Here is a 17,641-nt window from a genome sequence, read left to right on the forward strand (position 1 = left end):
CTGGTGGCAGATGATGACTTTGACCCAGGGCAGTGGTAGCCACATAGAGCAACTGGATGCCAAACAGCACTCCTCTGATCTCAAGAGCCAGAGGACCAAGTTCAGGGCCACCACAACTGCTGGAAGGTGAGCAGAGACTCCAGGAGCAGAAAAAGCCAGAAAGGAGGAGCCTCAAATTCTGTAGATACATCTGCCCAAATTAGATCCATCAGAATTTTGAAGTTCTTCTCATCAAGGATGGTCAGGAAAATAAAGAAGCAAGCCACAGACTGAAAGAAAACATGTCTGATGGAGGGTTAAATCCAAAGAGATAAGAACTTTTAAAAATAAAAAAAATGAGACAAGCCAATTTAAAAAACTGGGAAAATATTGAACAACATTGAACAAAGAGTGATATGTAAATATCCAGTAAACCCATGAATAAATGCTCAGTATCTCAGATGGTAAAGAATCTGCCTACAATGTGGGAGACCTGGGTTCAATCCCTGGGTCAGGAAGATTCCCTTGGAGAAGGGAATGGCTATCCACTCCAGTATTCTTGCCCGGAGAATTCCATGGACAGAAAAGCCTGGCAGGCCACGGTTCATGGGATCACAAAGAGTCAGACACAAATGAGCGACTAACACACACAGACATTGTTAATATTAGCTAAAAGGGGAAAAATTGATGAAATTTACATACAGTGTGTGGATTGAGAGGATCATATCAAATTATATACAGGTGAAATTTCCTGATTATGATCTTTATACTGTGGTTATGTAAGAGAATGTCCTTGCTTTTACAGAATACACTGAAATACTTAGGCATATCTTACATTCAAATGGTTCTGAAAATATAAACACTGTATACATATATTCACACATGTGTATATACATTTATATACATACTATTCTCTCTCTTTTTTTATCTCTAAAACAAATAGAGCAAGGTGTAAGTAATTGCTGATCTTGGGTAAGGAGTATACAGGAGTTCCTTTTACTATTCTTGCAGTGTTTTTGCAAATTTAAAGTTACACCAAAATAAATTATGAAAACATGGAGGAAAGTGTACTGAAATTTTCAAGGACTAATGGAGTTGTGTCCACAGGACCAGAAGTTAGCATGCAGAACTACCCCTGGCCAAAGATGCATCGGTTTCATCATGATAAAGAATAAGAATTGTGGCAGATAAATATATCATATCCATGAAAATCCATGAGTCCTTGATGACTGCTCAAAAAGACAGGTCCAGAACAAACCAGTCTGTTACCATTTAAAGCACTTATTAAACTAATGTCTATTAAACTTATGTCTTTTTATTTTAATTGGTAATTCAAAGGAAACAATTGAGTATTTACCCTGTCTTCCCAGGGTGACTGTATTGGAAACCAAATAAATGCATATTTTACAGCCTGATAAATGCAGAAGGATCAGTTGAGTTAGAAAAACCATTTTTAAAACTAACTGGAGTGGCCTGAATGGTGGCCCCAAAGATAGCAGGTCCTAATCCCTGGAAGGACTGTTTATTGGAAGGACTGATGCTGAAGCTGAAGCTCCAGTACTTTGGCCACCTGATATGAAGAGCCAATTCATTGAAAAAGACCTTGGTGCTGGAAAAGACTGAGGGCAGGAGCAGAAGGGGCCAACAGAGAATGAGATGGTTAGATAGTATCACAGACACAATGGACATGAATTTGAGCAAGCTCCAGGAGATAATGAAGGACAGGGGAGCCTGGCATGCTGCAGTCCATGGGGTCACAAAGAGTCAGACACAACTGAACAACAACAACACAATCCCTGGAATCTGTGAATGGTATCTCATTCGGAACAAGGATCTTTGCAGATGTCATTAAAGATTTTGAGCTGGGGAGATGATCCTGGATCCTGATCCCAGATCTAATTTGAGAGCCCCAAATCTAATCACATGTGTCCTTGTAAGACAGACAAAGGAAGGTTTGATGCAGCATCAACATGGTGATGTGGCCACGAATCAAAGGACATGGGAGCCACCAGGAGCTGAAGCAGCAGGAAAGATGCGCCCCACCACTACCACCACCTCCCAGAGCCTCTAAGGGAGCACAGCCCTGCTGAGACCTCAGTTTGGGATGTCTGGCCTCCAGGGCTGTGGGAGAATACATTTTAGTCGTTTATGAGTGAGGATGTGCTCAGTCATATCTGATTTTTAGGGACCTCATGGACTGTAGCTGATAGCTTATGGTGAACGATGTCGGATTCATGATCTCCGAAGATTTGGCTTCGGGATCAGGGACCAGGCTTGATCACCCAAGAGCTTTTGTGTAGCAGAGTTTTATTAAAGTGAGAAAGCTTCTGACATAGACATCAGAAGGGGGACGGAGAGTGCCTCCCTTGCTGCTAGTCTTAGCAAGTGAGCTACATCTTTTTCAATTGGTTATTAACAATAAGTCAAAAGAATGTCTCAAGGTTGTAAAGATCTTAACAGACCTACTCCCACAATTTACATTTTAAGATAACAGAATTAGAACTTACAATAGAAAGATCTTACCAGACCCACTCCCACAATATACATTTTAAGATGACAGGATTATTCAGAAGGGTCTTAAGAAGGAAAAACATGTCCTCAAGGAAGATACTCTGCTATGCTAAGTCACTTCAGTCGTGTCTGACTCTGTGTGACCCCATAGACGGCAGCCACCAGCCTCCCCTGTCCCTGGGATTCTCCAGGCAAGAACATTGGAGTGGGTTGCCATTTCCTTCTCCAATGCATGAAAGTGAAAAGTGAAAGCGAAGTCGCTCAGTCGTGTCTGACTCAGCGACCCCATGGATTGCAGCCTACCAGGCTCCTCCATCCATGGGATTTTCCAGGCAAAAGTACTGGAGTGGGGTGCCATTGCCTTCTCTGAAGGAAGATACTATATTGACTAAAACAAAGCAATAAAGAAAAAAACCTTTGTCCTTTTCTCCTCCTTGAAAACTCCAGACCCCTATCTCCTCCTCGAGAGCCCCAGACCCCTTTTTCCTCTCAAGGGCCCTGGACCCCTTCCTCCTTGAGGGCCCCAGACTCCTTATCAACCTACCTGAGAATTAGCTCTCTCATAACCCTCCAGGTGCCTCTGTCTATGGGATTCTCCAGGCAAGGACACTGGAGTGGGTTGCCATTTCCTCCTCCAGGGGATGGATCTTCCTGAGCCAGGGATTGAACCCGAGTCTCTTGCATTTCCTGCATTGGCAGGTGGATTCTTTACCACTGCGCAACCCAGGAAGCCCTTTTAGTTGTTTAAAGCCACCCAGTTTGTGTAATTTGTACAGCATAATTCTTAAGGGTCCTAGGATTTTCAGAATGGTAAATGAGCAAGGGCCTCAACTTTAAGTCAGTTCAGTTCAGTTCAGTCGCTCAGTTGTGTCCGACTCTTTGCGACCCCATGAATCGAAGCACGCCAGGCTTCCCTGTCCGTCACCAACTCCCAGAGTTCACTCAAACTATGTCCATCGAGTCGGTGATGCCATCCAGCCATCTCATCTTCTGTCATCCCCTTTTCCTCCTGCCCCCAATCTCTCCCAGTATCAGAGTCTTTTCCAATGAGTCAACTCTTCGCATGAGGTGGCCAAAGTATTGGAGTTTCAGCTTTAGCATCAGTCCTTCCAATGAACACCCAGGACTGATCTCTTTTAGAATGGACTGGTTGGATCTCCTTGCAGTCCTAGGGACTCTCAAGAGTCTTCTCCAACACCACAGTTCAAAAGCATCAATTCAAGTAACCAGCTGGTTACGGTAACAAATTCAATCAAAACTTTAAAAATGGTCCACATTAAAAGAAAATAATCTTTTAAAAAATCATGGCAAAATAACTTGGTAACTTTTAAAGAACTTGAGAACTTGAAGCAGAGGCTATTTCATAAACAAAGGAAAATAAAGAAATTTATTTGCAATGATAAAACATTTTAACAAACAACTAAGTAAGAAAAATTAGTGATACATCAGTAATTACTATGCTGGTGTCAGAGCATCTTTCTGATCCATCTCCTACCATCCTGGCTTTGCTTCATCTTATTCTAGCAGTTCTGACTGTCTGCCTTCCTCTTCTTCAAAACTGATGTTTCCTGAGAAGAAAAAAGGAAACGTGAGTGTATTAACTTTATTTCTATTTAAAAACTATTGATTTGCTTGCAGATCTTTTGTAACAAATATTAAACACATTATCAGGCAAATTCATGGAATGTTAACTTTATCTTAGACAGACTTATATAGTTTTTGTTTTGGTACCAGTAATAAAGTAGGCAAAAAATATTTTCAGAGTAAATGCTAAGATAAGAATATGCATGTCAGTGAGAGTAAGGTTCATCATTGTCTTTTGCCTATGTGCACTGATCAGTAATGAAATTAATGGACTATAATTTATAAACAACACTGTTGAAACTCTGGTCTCTATAAAGGCTGTAATCCACACTTCCCACCCTCCTTCCCCACCCCCATAATAGTGTTTATGTGAATTAATGATGAAAAATTAAACGTTGAAAGGGTTTACACTTTGAATGTGTATGCTATATATTTCTTTACAGAGCATTATTATAAAGTGTGATAAAGGTGAAAACCATGTCATAAAATAAAGCCACATCAATATCTACCAGGACACCCAAGTCATGCGGTATTTGGTGAAACCAAGACTAGCAAGGACAGAGTCAGAGAGAACACATGTCACACAGCTGTCCTTGTGCAGGACAGCTAAGAAGGTGTGACATTCCCAGGGTGGATCCCCTGAATGACCCTGGATCCCAGGGTCAGTTCCCCAGGCCTGACCCAAGGACGGCCTCCAGCAAAGGCAAAGAAAATGCTGTGCCCGCTCCAGGGTGCTAGTGCCTCGTCCCCTCTGCCCACCTCGGTCACCGAAGCACAGGCTCACCCTGGTCTAAGCTGTCATATTGGAATTCCTCTCGGTCCTCTCTACTGGCGTCTCCCTCCTCGTCTCCAGGCCGCGTCGACTCTAACTCCCCCTCTGACACATCGGTCAGAGGCTGGACCTCCTCCACCATCTCGCCGCCACCTGAGATGGACAAAAGGAAACGGTATCAGCAGGTGCCTTTCAGCACCCACTCCTGCCTCCTGCTGACAGCAGGGCCCACCTCTCCATCAGGGGACCACCCCCAACTCAGAGTCTCAGCTCCACCCAGGCCTGACACCTGGTCCCCGGTCCCCATCACAGTGACAGGTTTAGGGATGGGCATCCCTTGTCTGATAATCTAATTCCCAAGGGTTTTTTGTTTTAAGTGTACAGTATATATCCCAGGGGTTTTGATGAGCATATGGAGAAAGAAGCCCTCTGTTTTCCAGGGTTCTTGAGCAGATTGGGTGACAATCTGATAAAGTCACTGAGCTTTGATCTCCAAAGGGAAGGGGGTACCACCAAGTAGAGCCAGTACACGGGAAAGTGGAGACCAGAGAGAAGACGCCTGATCCAGCCAGACCTGAGGTCGTCCTACCCGACTGCTCCAGTGGTATGAACCAATGAATTAGTGTCAGTATTATTCCACTTAGGCCAACTGGAGTTGATCTTCAATCCCTTAGGGCTTCCTTGGTGGCTCAGATGGTAAAGAATCTGCCAGCAATGCAGGAGACCCTGGTTCAGGAAGATCTCCTGGAGAAGGGCCTGGCAATTCACTTCAGTGTTCTTGCCTGCAGAATCCCATGGACAGAGGAGCCTGGTGGGCTACAGTCCATGGGGGTCACAAAGAGCTGGACACAACTGAGCAACTAGGACTTTCAATCACTTGCAACAGAAGGGCTCCTGCCCAGTGTAACCTTTGATCCTCCACAGCCCCCTGAGGACTTGCCAGGAAGTCCCCTGTGATGGTCACAGAGAAGTGCTGTCCTTCAGGAAGGACCTGTCACTCCAGTTGCAGTCAGAGCCTTGCCCAGGTCATGCCCACAGCCAGTCACAGGCCAAGGAGAAGGACTCAGAGCCTGCCCCCCGAGAGCCCCATTCCCCTCACCCCCTTAGACCTCCATACCCTCAGCTCCTGGGGCCTCCTCCTGGCCTGGTCTGTCTGCAGCGGGCTGCTCCTGGGGGAGGGTCGGGGTCCACAAGGCCAGCTCTGTGATTTTGGTGGCTTTCCATTTTGGAATGACAGTTATCAGTGTCTCCTCCTCCTCCTCCTCTTCTCCTCTTTCCTAAGTTAAAACAATGTAAATTGACCAACATGCATGGGATGTTTACAGTACGGGTAGATGGGACAGGTTTTGAAAGGTGCTTTAACATTTCCATAACAGGATTCAGTGATCAGAGTAATTGCCAGTGTCAATGGTATAATTCAAGAGCTGAAAATGGAGCTTAAAACAACAAGGATGAGAAATCAAAGTGGGATCAGTACAGCTCCCGCACTTATCTCGGTGACAGTGCAAGAGGTTTTCAGACTAACATTTCCAGTTAAGAAATGGCCAGAACTAATGACTCTTTGCAACCATTCAGCTACATTTCAGCTCTAAGATTCTTCAAACATAACGAAACAAACACTGAAACCAAGTAGGACCCCGTGGGGCTCCTGGGCATGGATGTCTTTCTGTGTCCCCCATTTCTTGTTTGTAGGAAACAGACTCCAGCCTTTATGACCTTCCCTGAGTTCCCAAGGGCAGGTTCAGGCACTTGCAGGTTCAGGGAAGCGAATGGATGCAGAGATGAGGGAGGAGCAGCCAAGAAACAACAGAGCAGCCTTGGGGAAGGGGCCCAATTCTGCTTCAAGAGACACACAGAACTGTGTCTTTGAGCTCTTCTGCAGAACTGAAACCCTAACAAGTGGAAGATGTTAACTACGTGATGAAACATTCTTCATTCTGGAGAGAAGGTCATAGTTGGATAACCTGGAGAACCACAGAACTCATCAGGGGAACACCTGAGGCCAGGTTAAAGGACCGCAGGACCCGCACACACCCCATCCTTGTCAAAACCCTGCCCTTGAACCACTGCTGTGAAACTCCTCGCCAAATCCCCACCCCCCGCCTTGGGACACACTATGGAAGGCATTAGCTTGCTATGTCTGCCTTTGCCTGGCAAACCAGTAAAGCTAGTCTTTTCACCAAAACTCTGTCTCTGAGATTCAATTCTGCATGAGTGGACAGAGGTCAAGATTCAGCATCATCACTGTAAGCAAAAACCTAAAAACACCCAAAGACATCTACATAAGGACGTGCAAGGGCATGGACTCCTAAGTTCTAGTCTCAAGGATTATGGAGAGATAAATAAAACACAGTCAAAGTAAACAAAGTCCATCAGTTCTAAATGTGGAATAGTTTATTTGTTGTAGTTCAGTTGCCAAATCATGTCCAACTCTTCGCAACCCTATGGACTGCACCAAGCCAGGCCTCCCTGTCCCTCACCACCATGATGTATAATTCCAACAGTGGTTAACAGCCGCATATGTTGATGTTGCCAAGCATATTGGTCTACTTCTCAGATTTGTAGACCAAGTAGACCAATATGCTTGGCAACATCGACATATGCGGCTGTTAACCACTGTGGGAATTTTGGGCTTACCAGGTGGCTCAGATGGTAAAGTGTCTGCCTGCAAAGTGGGAGACCCGGGTTCAATCCCTGGGTCGGGAAGATCCCTTGGAGAAGGAAATGACAACCCACTCCAGTACTCTTGCCTGGAAAATTCTATGGATGGAGGAGTGTGGTAGGCTACAGTCCATGGGGTCGCAAAGAGTTGGACGCGACTGAGCAACTTCACTTTCACTTTCTTTCTCAGATTTGTACTCATCACAAAATTCCAAAGATTTGAACATCAGTCCTATAAATATGGAAAACTTCACTGCCACAAACATGATAACATCTAACACACAGAGTAACAGATCCCTGCCTAATACTTCCCCTGAGTCACTCAGAAATAAACTGAACTCCTTGGTTTAAAAATGTGTACCCCAGGAAGGGTGACGCCAGGACCCCAGGACAGTGGAGCTCAGACTTCAGTTGTGCCACAATCCCCTGGAGAGGTTGTTCATGTACAGATCGCTGGCCCAGCCCCAGGGTTTCTGATTCAGGAGGTCTGGGGTGAGGTCCAGTAACCTGCATGTGGAACAGACTGCCAGGTGTTGCCAAAGCTGCAGGCCCGGGGACTGCACTGCAGAACTACTGTCTAGGGGGTGCCTGCTGTCTCGTCACTCGTAGGTGCTCACGTGCTCTCCCCACAAGATGCAGGCCCTCCTTCTTCCAGCTGCTGGAGGGTGGGTGGCCACTCACTCATAGCAAAGTCCCTCCCGTGAACTGCCCTTGGCCAAAGCAAGCCGCACAGCCTAGGTTTCATGCCCCTCTCTGTCCACGGGCAGCCCACACCCAGTGACCAGTCCACATGGGAGTCTAAGGTATCTGGACTCTGTTCAGAACATTTTTAAAAATTATTTTATTTATTTTTGGCTGTGCTGGGTCTTCCTTGCTGCTCTTTCTCTAGTTGTAGTGAGCAGGGGCTACTCTTCCTTGGGGTGCGCAGGCTTCTCACTGTGGACACTTCTCTTGCTGCAGAGCACCAGCTCTAGGGCATGCAGGTTTGCATGGTTGTGGCTCCTGGACTTGAGAGCAAAGGCTCAATAGTTGGGGCGCATGGACTTAGTTGCTCTGGGGCTTGTGGAATCTTCCCATATCAGGGATTGAACCCTTGTCTCCTGTACTGGCAGGAAGATTCTTTACCACTGGGCCACCAGGGAAGCCCTGTTCAGGACACTTTGAAGGGTTATCCCATTTCAGAGCTCCCACAGGGTCCCATCACAACCCAACTTTCCCTTCTGCCCGACTCCATTTCCTAAACTGCCTCAGGGCAATTGATCCCAACACAGATCTACAAGGTGAGCATCATCGAACAGTTTATTTGCCTATGAATGTAGAAAAAGATATAGACTCTGCAACTTACCACGTCAGTCAAGCGATACTCCCCGTGCTGTTCACATCCAATATCAAACACGTACTTTCCAGGGCCAACAGGCTATGAGCAAAGAGAAACCAACTTCATTCTCGAGTGTCAACGCCCGGTAGAAAGTACAAAATGTGTAAATGTGTATACAAAGTACATAGAGTATAAATGTGACCTGCATAAACTCTACCCAGAATCATGGAACTGGGGAAATCCAATACAAATTAAAGATGGCTTTGTAAACTAATGGCTAATGGAATGCAAAGTGTAGGTCCCCTTACCTTTGTTAAAAAAAAAAAACAACTACATTTTATTTCTTTACAAAAGTATTTATGACAGAAATTTTACTTAGTCAACACCCACAGTCAAACTAGCTAGAAAAGGACTACTAATAAATAATTTTAAAATATTTATGGAAATATAGTTGATTTAAAAAGCAGAGACATTACTTTGCCAACAAAGGTCCATCTAGTCAAAACTACGGTTTTCCCAGTAGTCATGTATGGATGTGAGAGTTGGACAATAAAGAAAGCTGAGCCCCGAAGAATTGATGCTTTTGAACTGTGGTGTTAGAGAAGACTCTTGAGAGTCCCTTGGACTGCAAGGAGATTAGACCAGTCAATCCTAAAGGAAATCCATCCTGAATATTCATTGGAAGGACTGATGCTGAAGCTGAAGCTCCAATACTTTGGCTACATGGTGCGAAGAACTGACTCACTGGAAAAGACCCAGATGCTGGGAAAGGTTGAAGGCAGGAGGAGGAGGGGACAACAGAGAATGAGATGGCTGGATGGCATCACCGACTCAATGGCCAGAGTTTGAGCAAGCTCTGGGAGTTGGTGATGGACAGGGAAGCCTGGTGTGCTACAGTCTATGGCGTCACAGAGTCAGACACGACTGAGCGACTAAACTGAACTGAGAGTATGAACATATTTAGAGATACTCTTCCATAACATCAGTAGTCAACGTGGTATGCTATTTCATCAAGGAATCATCATCTATTTTACTCCCTGTTGTTAATATTTGTTATGCTGATACTTTGACAAAAAACACTGTGTAAACATATTCTGAGCTAAATCTTTATGTACAGTCTTGATAATTTCCTCAAAGTAAGTTTATAGAAATTGAATTTCTGGAGAAAAGTATGTATAGGTAGATAGATAATCTGACAGATTTTATCAGAATGAGCCTCTAGTAACTTTCACTCCTACAACAGCACTTAAGATCCCTTTGTCTTCAAACCCTTATTTTTTTCTGGGCATTAACATTTGTTCTCTTTACATTCTTATATGTAAAAAAATAGAACCTCAGAATTTTAAGTCACATCTTTTACATTATTAGCAAGGTTTAATTTTTTTCAACATTTTTGAAATTTAAATCATGCTGATTGACATAAGTGCTTTACACATTACATGTTACAAATATCCCAAGCCCATTTGTCCTTTAGGTTTTAAATTTTCTTTACTGTGTTTTCTAATCTATATGGGATTATGTTTGTCAAGTGGGATCTCTTGGTTTTTCCTTTATATTTCTGTTTAGAAAGTCCATATTTCTCAAAAAAAAAAAAAAAAAAAAGCCTATTTTTCTGTCTGTGGCTTTCTGTTTACATTTAAATCTTTATTTCTTCTAGCAAGTATGGTTGGCCAAAACATGTGCTTGGATTTTCCATGACATCATATGGAAAACCCCAAATGAACTTTTGGCCAACCCAGTGTCTTCACCTAAATGCTGAAGGACAAACTCTGGTTTTTTTTCTCCCAAGTTGTCATCAGGCTGTCCCAGCACCATTTCTTGATTTCTCCCCACCATTTCTTTCAGCTAGAAATGACATCCTTTCAAGTGCTAAATTATTATATATGCTTGAATCTGTCTACTCTTTGACCTAAGTCCCTGACTATGTGTATCTCTAACCTAGCAGCACACTGTTTTCGTTATTGAAGCTTTACAGTATATTTCACAACTTTCCAGCAAGGATGTGAACAGGTAAGTCTCTGAAGGAAGACAGTCAAACTAGCAGGAGAAGTGTTTGAAGATGCTGGGCCTCACCAGTAACCAGTGAACTGCACATTAAAACTATGAGATAACATTTTTTACCCAATGAGGTTTGAAAAAAAAAATAAAGACTAATAAAATCCAATGTTGGTGAGAAAATGTGATGAAGAGACTCCCACATTCTGTTGATCAGAGTATAAACTAGCTCAGCTTTTCAGGACAATCGGCAGTGTCTGGCATCATTTAAAACATCAACAGTTTGAAAAAAATACCAAATCTAGGAACACAGGCTGCAGCAGTAGGCTGCTGGCATTTGAATCCTAGCTCCACCACTTAACAGAACAACTTTGGGAGCCTCAGTTTAACCTGTCTTTGTTTTTGGTATACTTATACATCAATGGGGACACTTTTATTTTAAATTATATGAGTTAATACATGTAAAATACTTAGAACAGTGCCTGGCACATAGTAATTACTCAAAAAATGATGCAATATTATTAAGGTAGAATGAAACTAAGTTATATACAACATTTACTGCATCTAATCATCAATAAATCACCAGCATCTGTAAGAAAAAAAATATCAATACTTGTACATTCTCCAATTCCACTAGCTAACCAACATAAAAACTTCCAAATGTGCACAGATAGAAGATGTTTCTCTGGGCATATTTTTGTGTCCTGATAACAGAGTGGTCCTATTTATATAGTTAAAATCCCCACACTGCACTTCTGTATGAGCTGTCTATATAAGTCTGTACCTCCAGGCCGCTTGAGGTGGGTGGGGAGGAGTCCAGAGGAGGAGTGTTTTACAAGTGGAACATCCTGGTGTGTTACCTGTGCAACTTTAAATCTTCTACTAACTGGCAGAATGAAGTCTCACTTTCATTCTCATTCCTCAGGTTGGTTTAGGTTCACCATATTCATTGATTCCTCCCAACCAACTTATGTTAAATTCTCTTTCCTCCACCCACCTCCCTGTGCCAAAAAAATATCAACGGAGAATTTTGCAAGAATGACATACTCAGTGGAGAAGGAACTGGCAACCCACTCTAGTATTGCTGCCTGGGAAATCCCATGGACAGAGGAGCCTGGTAGGCTATAGTCCATGGGATCACAAAGAGTCAGACACAACTGAATGACTAAAACAGCAAACATGTTTAATGTATAGATTTGAGGAAAAGCTGCCTGCACTAAAGAGACTACAAGTAGAATCTGTAATAAGGGCGTGAATTATACGGGAATGAAAACTGGAATCTGGGGCAACTTTATTAAATCAGTTGGATGTTCCCTATGTCAACATCTAACACCTTTCATTTGCTTCAAAAACTTTCTTTTTGTGGAAAGTGTCTGTTCAACACCTGATCAAAGCTATAGCAAATGCAGGGTGGTAGGTAGGTTCCAAATGATTCAGGGTTTCTCTGCATCCCACCAGGGCTTGGGAAGTAGGACAAGCAAGACCACAGAATCCTCCAGACAGAGATGATCAGTCGTGGGCACTGTGAACTGGAAACCTCCAGGCCCAAGGCCAGGAGCAGCCCTCCAATCCCACCGCAGCCTGAAGTGGGTGGGCTGGCACAGAGCTCAAGGGAGGAAATCATGGGGTCTTCCTTCCCAGGCTCAGGCTGTGGCCCTCTCAGGAGAAAGAAAGTCAAAACGTTACATGCCCAACTGCTCAGTCATTCAAACAAGTAAGTATTTCATATCCAATTTACTTATGAGACCAAGGTCAAGATGCCCCAATGCTATAAGGATTTCCATTGCTGGGAGGCTGTGTGAATGTTACAGGGATGCAGAGACCCGCCAAGCCTCCCCCGCGCCCACCCTGTCCTTTGTGGGTAGCAGAGAGGCTCAGCTCTGTCTCCCGATCTGGAGAGGGTGGACAGTTTGCCTGGGTTTGTCCTCTTTCCTGCTCACACATAGTCACAAGCAGGGCAGGGGGTGGGGCACGGAGGGTGCTGCTTATTTCACTGGCAAATGTCACTGCCCATTGACTTACGTTTTTGTTCAAGAACTTGCCCTGGTACCTGTGGTTCAGGTGGATGAGCTCAGCTGCGCCCTCCTGTTGGCCATTCACCCAGGTACCCACGTACTTGCTGCCCGTCTCTGCATAGAAGTAGGTGCCCTGCCCATGCCTGGTGAAGACAAGGAGCACAACACACTTGGTTCTGCTGCAGTGAAAACCCTTCCAGGTTTATGAGACAGAAATTTAAATCCAGGGGGCCTAGGCTGATGTGGCTCACAAACAAAATGGCTTCTATATCTGGGCTCATTCAAAACACATCCTGTTCACAGTCCAGGCATGGCTGGGCACCCCTGCTGGGCAGCGGCAACCTCCTGCCCGTCAGCTGGTTGGCTCAGGCAAGGGGCAGGGCTCCCGGGAGCTGTGACTCAGCCCCAGCAGGTTGTCCTGTGTCCTCCATGGCTTGGGGCCCTTGGGCCTGTTTCCCAGGGAATGCACCTGACCAACAGGGCATTGCCCACAGGCTCGCCCTAAAGCTATGAACCGCAGGCCGCGCTGCCCCGTGGGCTCCGGTCATGATTCTGTTGCTTAGTCACGGTCGTGCGCTCACGACGTGAACCGAGGTGTGGGTCCGAGGGGGAATCGAACCTTTGGTGGGCAAACCACTCTCCGGTGTAGGTGTCGTTGTTGATGTAGTAGTACACGCCGTGGCCGTGCCGCAGGTCGTCTGCCCACTCCCCTGGAGGGACCGCACACACGTGTGTGTATGTACATATGTATCTCCACATATGCACATATTTTATCATACATAACATATATCTTGTCATACGTAATAACATACATAAATAGAAATGTTGTTCAAATTAGATTAACATCTACACTGAAATCAAAATGACCACAATGAGATTAGGCTCATAAGGATTTAAAAGAATTCAATTAAATCCTAAATTAAATTGCTTTGAGCTGATTTAAAAAGCAGACGGAGCTATGTCTGGAGCCAGTTTTCTAAGATTCATGAAACAAAACAAAAGAGAAATCCCACTGCTAGAAGGAAGAGCAGCGACACTCTCCACTTGGGTCTCGGGTTCCAGCAGAAGTCCCGAGGCTGCCTCGGCTCTGGTTTCACGTGGCCAGCAGACAGGCCGCTCCAGCCTGCCCCCTGAGAAGGTGGCATCTGAGCTAAGACACGCCGCTGTCACACAAGCGACATTGTCTCTCGCCTGCATTTACTGAACAAGCACCATCGGTTAGCCCTGGCTCTGAGCATCTCACCTGTGTGAGTCCATCTGGTCCTCACACTGAAGAGGAGGAGGCAGAAACGAGGCGGAATGACGTCCCTGAATAAGGTCACAGCTATTGTCACCCCAGCACCAGGGTTGGGCTCACAGATCTTTTTGGAAATCTGATGAAAACTAGACAATTTCTGCCCAGAAAAGCAGCCCAGAGCCTAACCTTTGCACGCAGTTTGCGAAGCTCACCACCCACCCCTGCCTGTCGGAACTGCCTTCATCTGTTGTTGGGATTGACTTCCCTGGTGGCTCAGACAGTAAAGTGTCTGCCTACAATGTGGGAGACCCAGTTTCAATCCCTGGGTGGGGAAGATCCCCTGGAGAAGGAAATGGCAACCCACTCCAGTATTCTTGCCTGGAAAATCCCATGGGTGGAGGAGCCTGGTAGGTTACAGTCCATGGGGTCGAAAGCAGTGGGACACGACTGAGCGACTTCACTTTCACTTTTCACTTGTCATCACACAGGTGACAGTGGTCGGGGAAGCAACAGTGAGGTTCATGTTAGGGGGCAAGAATCTTCCTGAGACATGACTCTGCCACGTAACACAGAGGTTACAACTACAGCAGAGGTAAGAATGCCTCCCAGAGCAGAAGCCCTCGGTGAAAGAATCATCATATAAACGACACCGTGTTCATCAGAAGAGGGGCTGGTCAGAAACGGAAAACAGCAAAAATGACTCCAAGGAGAAGAATGCCACCAAGCACCAATGGCCTCGGTCCACCCTACTACCCCGGGTCTACCCTCACCCGCAGCTTCCCTACACCCTACCCCCCCAGCAAGAAGGTTTGCTTCGTGGTAACACTTCACCTTCATATCTCGATCCATCTGGGTAGATGAACGTGCCTTGGCCGTGCTTTTGGTTTCTAACATATTCTCCGATGTACCGAGCACCATTTTTAAATTTGTAGATCCCCTGAAACACAGTGATGATATAATTTATATCACTCCTGGATTTAATGATTGCTAATAGAGCATTAAATTGGGAAAACCACCCACTCAAGTCACCGATTCTGACCTGGCCGTGTCTTTTACCATGCTCATAGTTCCCTTCATAAATGTCCCCATTGGGCAGTCTGGCTTTTCCGTGTCCGTGCCGTTCACCTGCCTCATTCCGTTCCCCTTCATACTCCTGGACAGAAATAATCACAGCTACTCTTTATTAAGCACTAACCATGTGCTAAGCATTTCGTGAATTCAATAGTATTCCACTGAACTCTCCCAACCCTTGACCTTGTCTCCCAGGCTCCAGGCCTGGGAGACACGGAGCATCAGTCCAAGCCCACACAGCTGGTCCCTGTCCATGGTGGACATTCACTCTCTCCCTCCACTTTATTATGACAATCCTTTACACTGTAAACAAAACCAACCACTTGGGGGAAAATGCAAGATGGTCCAAGTTGTGTTCATTACAAGGACATGTTTTAAGTATTAATAGCATTTGCAGGTGGAGCAGGTCCTGAACCCACCTTCTTCCAATAATCCATAATTTAAAATACAAGTCATCCCTGGGTATCCGTGGCCTGAAGACAGCTTTGACCTTGAGGAAAGCTCTGATGTCAGGAGAGGAACAGGGGGAGCTGAGGAATGAATCAGGTTCAACGGTCAGCTTGAGTTTCCAAACTCAATTCAGTTTAACTGATTTTTAAACTCAAGAGGCTTAAGGTTCAAACACTCATAGCCCAATAGGGAAATAATTACATATCTATCTTTATAGTGGGCTTCCCTGGTGACTCAGATGGTAAAGAATCTGCCTGCAATGCAGGAGGCCTGGGTTCGATCCCTGGGTTGGGAAGATGCTCTGGAGAAGAGAATGGCAACCCACTCCAGTATTCTTGCCTGGAGAATTCCATGGACAAATGAACCTGGAGAGCTATAGTCCATGGGGTTGCAAAGAATTGGACACGACTGAGTGACTAACACACACATACATACACACATCTTTAAAGTAAATCAATAAAAAACAATACTAGCTTCTCATTTCCCTATTGTCTCTATCCTTCATAAAAGACATGTTTCTCAAGCACCTAATTACATGGGTGTAACATGTAAATAATAAACAATGAAATAGCAAGGGCACAGAGAATGATCTGACCTGGAATTGGATCTGGATAGACATTAGCACAAATTCAGACACATTAAATCAAGGGCTTTGGGGAAAAAAACATTTTTGCATTTTTTGTTCTTTTCTAGCACTGTTTGGCTCAGAAATTCATGCTCAGATATAAGGCAAATTTTATAACCTTACAAATTTGTTTCAGGGTTAGTCTAAATCAAAATGTATAAAAGACTCCTCTTCCTGACCCAGAGACTCCCAAATATACCCAAAACGAGCCACAAGGTTGGCACCTTTCTCAGTCCCTTGGACAACAAGGAGATCAAACCAGTCAATCTTAAGAGAAATCAATCCTGAATATTCATTGGAAGGACTGATGCTGAAGTTGAAACTCCAGGATTTTGGTCATCTGATGTGAACAGCATTGGAAAAGTTCCTGATGCTGGGAAAGACTGAGGGCAGAAGGAGAAGAGGGCATCATGGAAGGGTCGGAAGAGCCCAGCTTGGGATGACCAGCCATTCAAGGAAACTGCCTCCGTGGAGGGTAACAGCAGGACGCTTCCAATGCCTTCTATTCGGAAATCTTTGCCTTTAACGGGAGGAGGAAAGGTGGAGGGGGGAGCGAGAAGGGATGTGGTAAGAGGACGTCATAACGTTTCACCTTTCAGAGCCAACTTGCAGGACGCAGCGCCCGCTGTGGCCAGCATGGTCCTTGTCTTTGGCTGGGCCTCCCGGAGGGACTTTGGCGGGCCTCCAGGCCGTCCCACTCTCTGAACCCGGTTTCCAAGGGTCCACGCAACCCTGGGAGCTCCTCCCTTACCCGGAACTCTCACCCCAAGATCATTCTCTCCCTCCTCTTCCAACTCCTCTGAGCCCAGGTCCGACATGGCTTCGCCCCAGTCTGGATGTCCGCTGCCGCCTGCGCCTTTCTAGTCGGTAGGTACCAGCTGCTTGCACCACCGCGTCCGCCGTCGCCATGGAGACGCGACCGGGCTCTCTCCCTCCCAGCCCTTGCGGAGAAGCTGGGAAGCACCGGAAGGGTAACCGTTAACCTTCGGGTGCTGTCATAGCAACGGGTCGCAACTGCCAGTCGCCTTCTGGGGAGAGGGGCGGGGCCTGGGGCGGGACGGCTTGGGAAGGAGCCAATGCCTGCCTTCAGGTGCTGTCATAACAACGTAAGGAAAGCCTCGGCCAATCGTCACCCACGGAGGAGGGAGGGGGCGGGGCCTGAGGCGTATTGGGTACCCACCTTCTCTCTTACCTGGACACCACATGGCTGTCCCCTTTAACCAGCGGCTGGGTGATGCTGAAACGAGAAGGGGTGGAGGAAGCTCATAGGGCCAGCTCTGGAAAGGCCTCGCCCCCCCTAGAGGTGGACACTGACCTTTCTTAGCCCTGGCCCTTGGTTCCTTGGGTCTCTCCATAGGCCCTGCCTGCCCCTCATCACCTTTCTGGACTCTTCTGACCCTTCCATGTTGGTAGTCCACAGAGA

The 17,641-nt window shown here is 45.7% G+C and overlaps 2 protein-coding genes across 5 annotated transcripts in view; one reads left to right on the plus strand and one right to left on the minus strand.

Annotated features, from left to right (window-relative positions):
- Positions 1–1,538: 1,538 nt before the first annotated feature.
- Positions 1,539–17,116, minus strand: RSPH1 (radial spoke head component 1). 3 transcript variants are annotated; one of them, XM_070376624.1, is made up of 10 exons: positions 16,983–17,114; positions 15,563–15,673; positions 15,112–15,225; positions 14,904–15,009; positions 13,455–13,545; positions 12,843–12,978; positions 8,853–8,924; positions 5,964–6,123; positions 4,859–4,999; positions 1,543–4,058 (listed from the first exon to the last, which is right to left on the minus strand). In XM_070376624.1, the coding sequence occupies exons 2-10, from the start codon at positions 15,578–15,580 to the stop codon at positions 4,006–4,008; spliced, it is 891 nt and encodes a 296-aa protein (XP_070232725.1). In that variant the 5' UTR covers positions 15,581–15,673; positions 16,983–17,114; the 3' UTR covers positions 1,543–4,005. The 3 variants fall into 3 exon arrangements, with proteins under 3 accessions (XP_005907628.1, XP_070232725.1, XP_014337603.1); XM_014482117.2 differs by lacking the exon at positions 15,563–15,673 and having other exon boundaries at positions 1,545–4,058; positions 16,983–17,116; XM_005907566.3 differs by lacking the exons at positions 15,112–15,225; positions 15,563–15,673 and having other exon boundaries at positions 1,539–4,058; positions 16,983–17,110.
- Positions 16,984–17,641, plus strand: part of SLC37A1 (solute carrier family 37 member 1) — a 101,816-nt gene continuing 101,158 nt past the window's right edge. The window contains exon 1 of one of the 2 annotated variants that reach the window (XM_070376603.1): positions 16,984–17,085. The gene's annotated coding sequence lies outside the window, so the exon portion shown is untranslated. The remainder of the gene's footprint in view (positions 17,086–17,641) is intronic. The other variant, XM_070376594.1, reaches the window with a different exon arrangement.

The sequence above is a fragment of the Bos mutus genome, chromosome 1, assembly GCF_027580195.1.
Source record: "Bos mutus isolate GX-2022 chromosome 1, NWIPB_WYAK_1.1, whole genome shotgun sequence".
NCBI lineage: Eukaryota > Metazoa > Chordata > Mammalia > Artiodactyla > Bovidae > Bos > Bos mutus.

Excerpts from the sequence above, each read along its gene's own strand:
- RSPH1 (XM_014482117.2), bottom strand. The coding sequence starts at position 17,036 with ATGTCGGACCTGGGCTCAGAGGAGTTGGAAGAGGAGGGAGAGAATGAT. Across the intron at positions 15,010-15,111 it reads ATGGTAAAAGACACGGCCAG|GGGATCTACAAATTTAAAAA; the intron begins GTCAGAATCGGT and ends ACTGTGTTTCAG. Across the intron at positions 8,925-12,842 it reads GCAAGTTCTTGAACAAAAAC|CCTGTTGGCCCTGGAAAGTA; the intron begins GTAAGTCAATGG and ends CTTTGCTCATAG.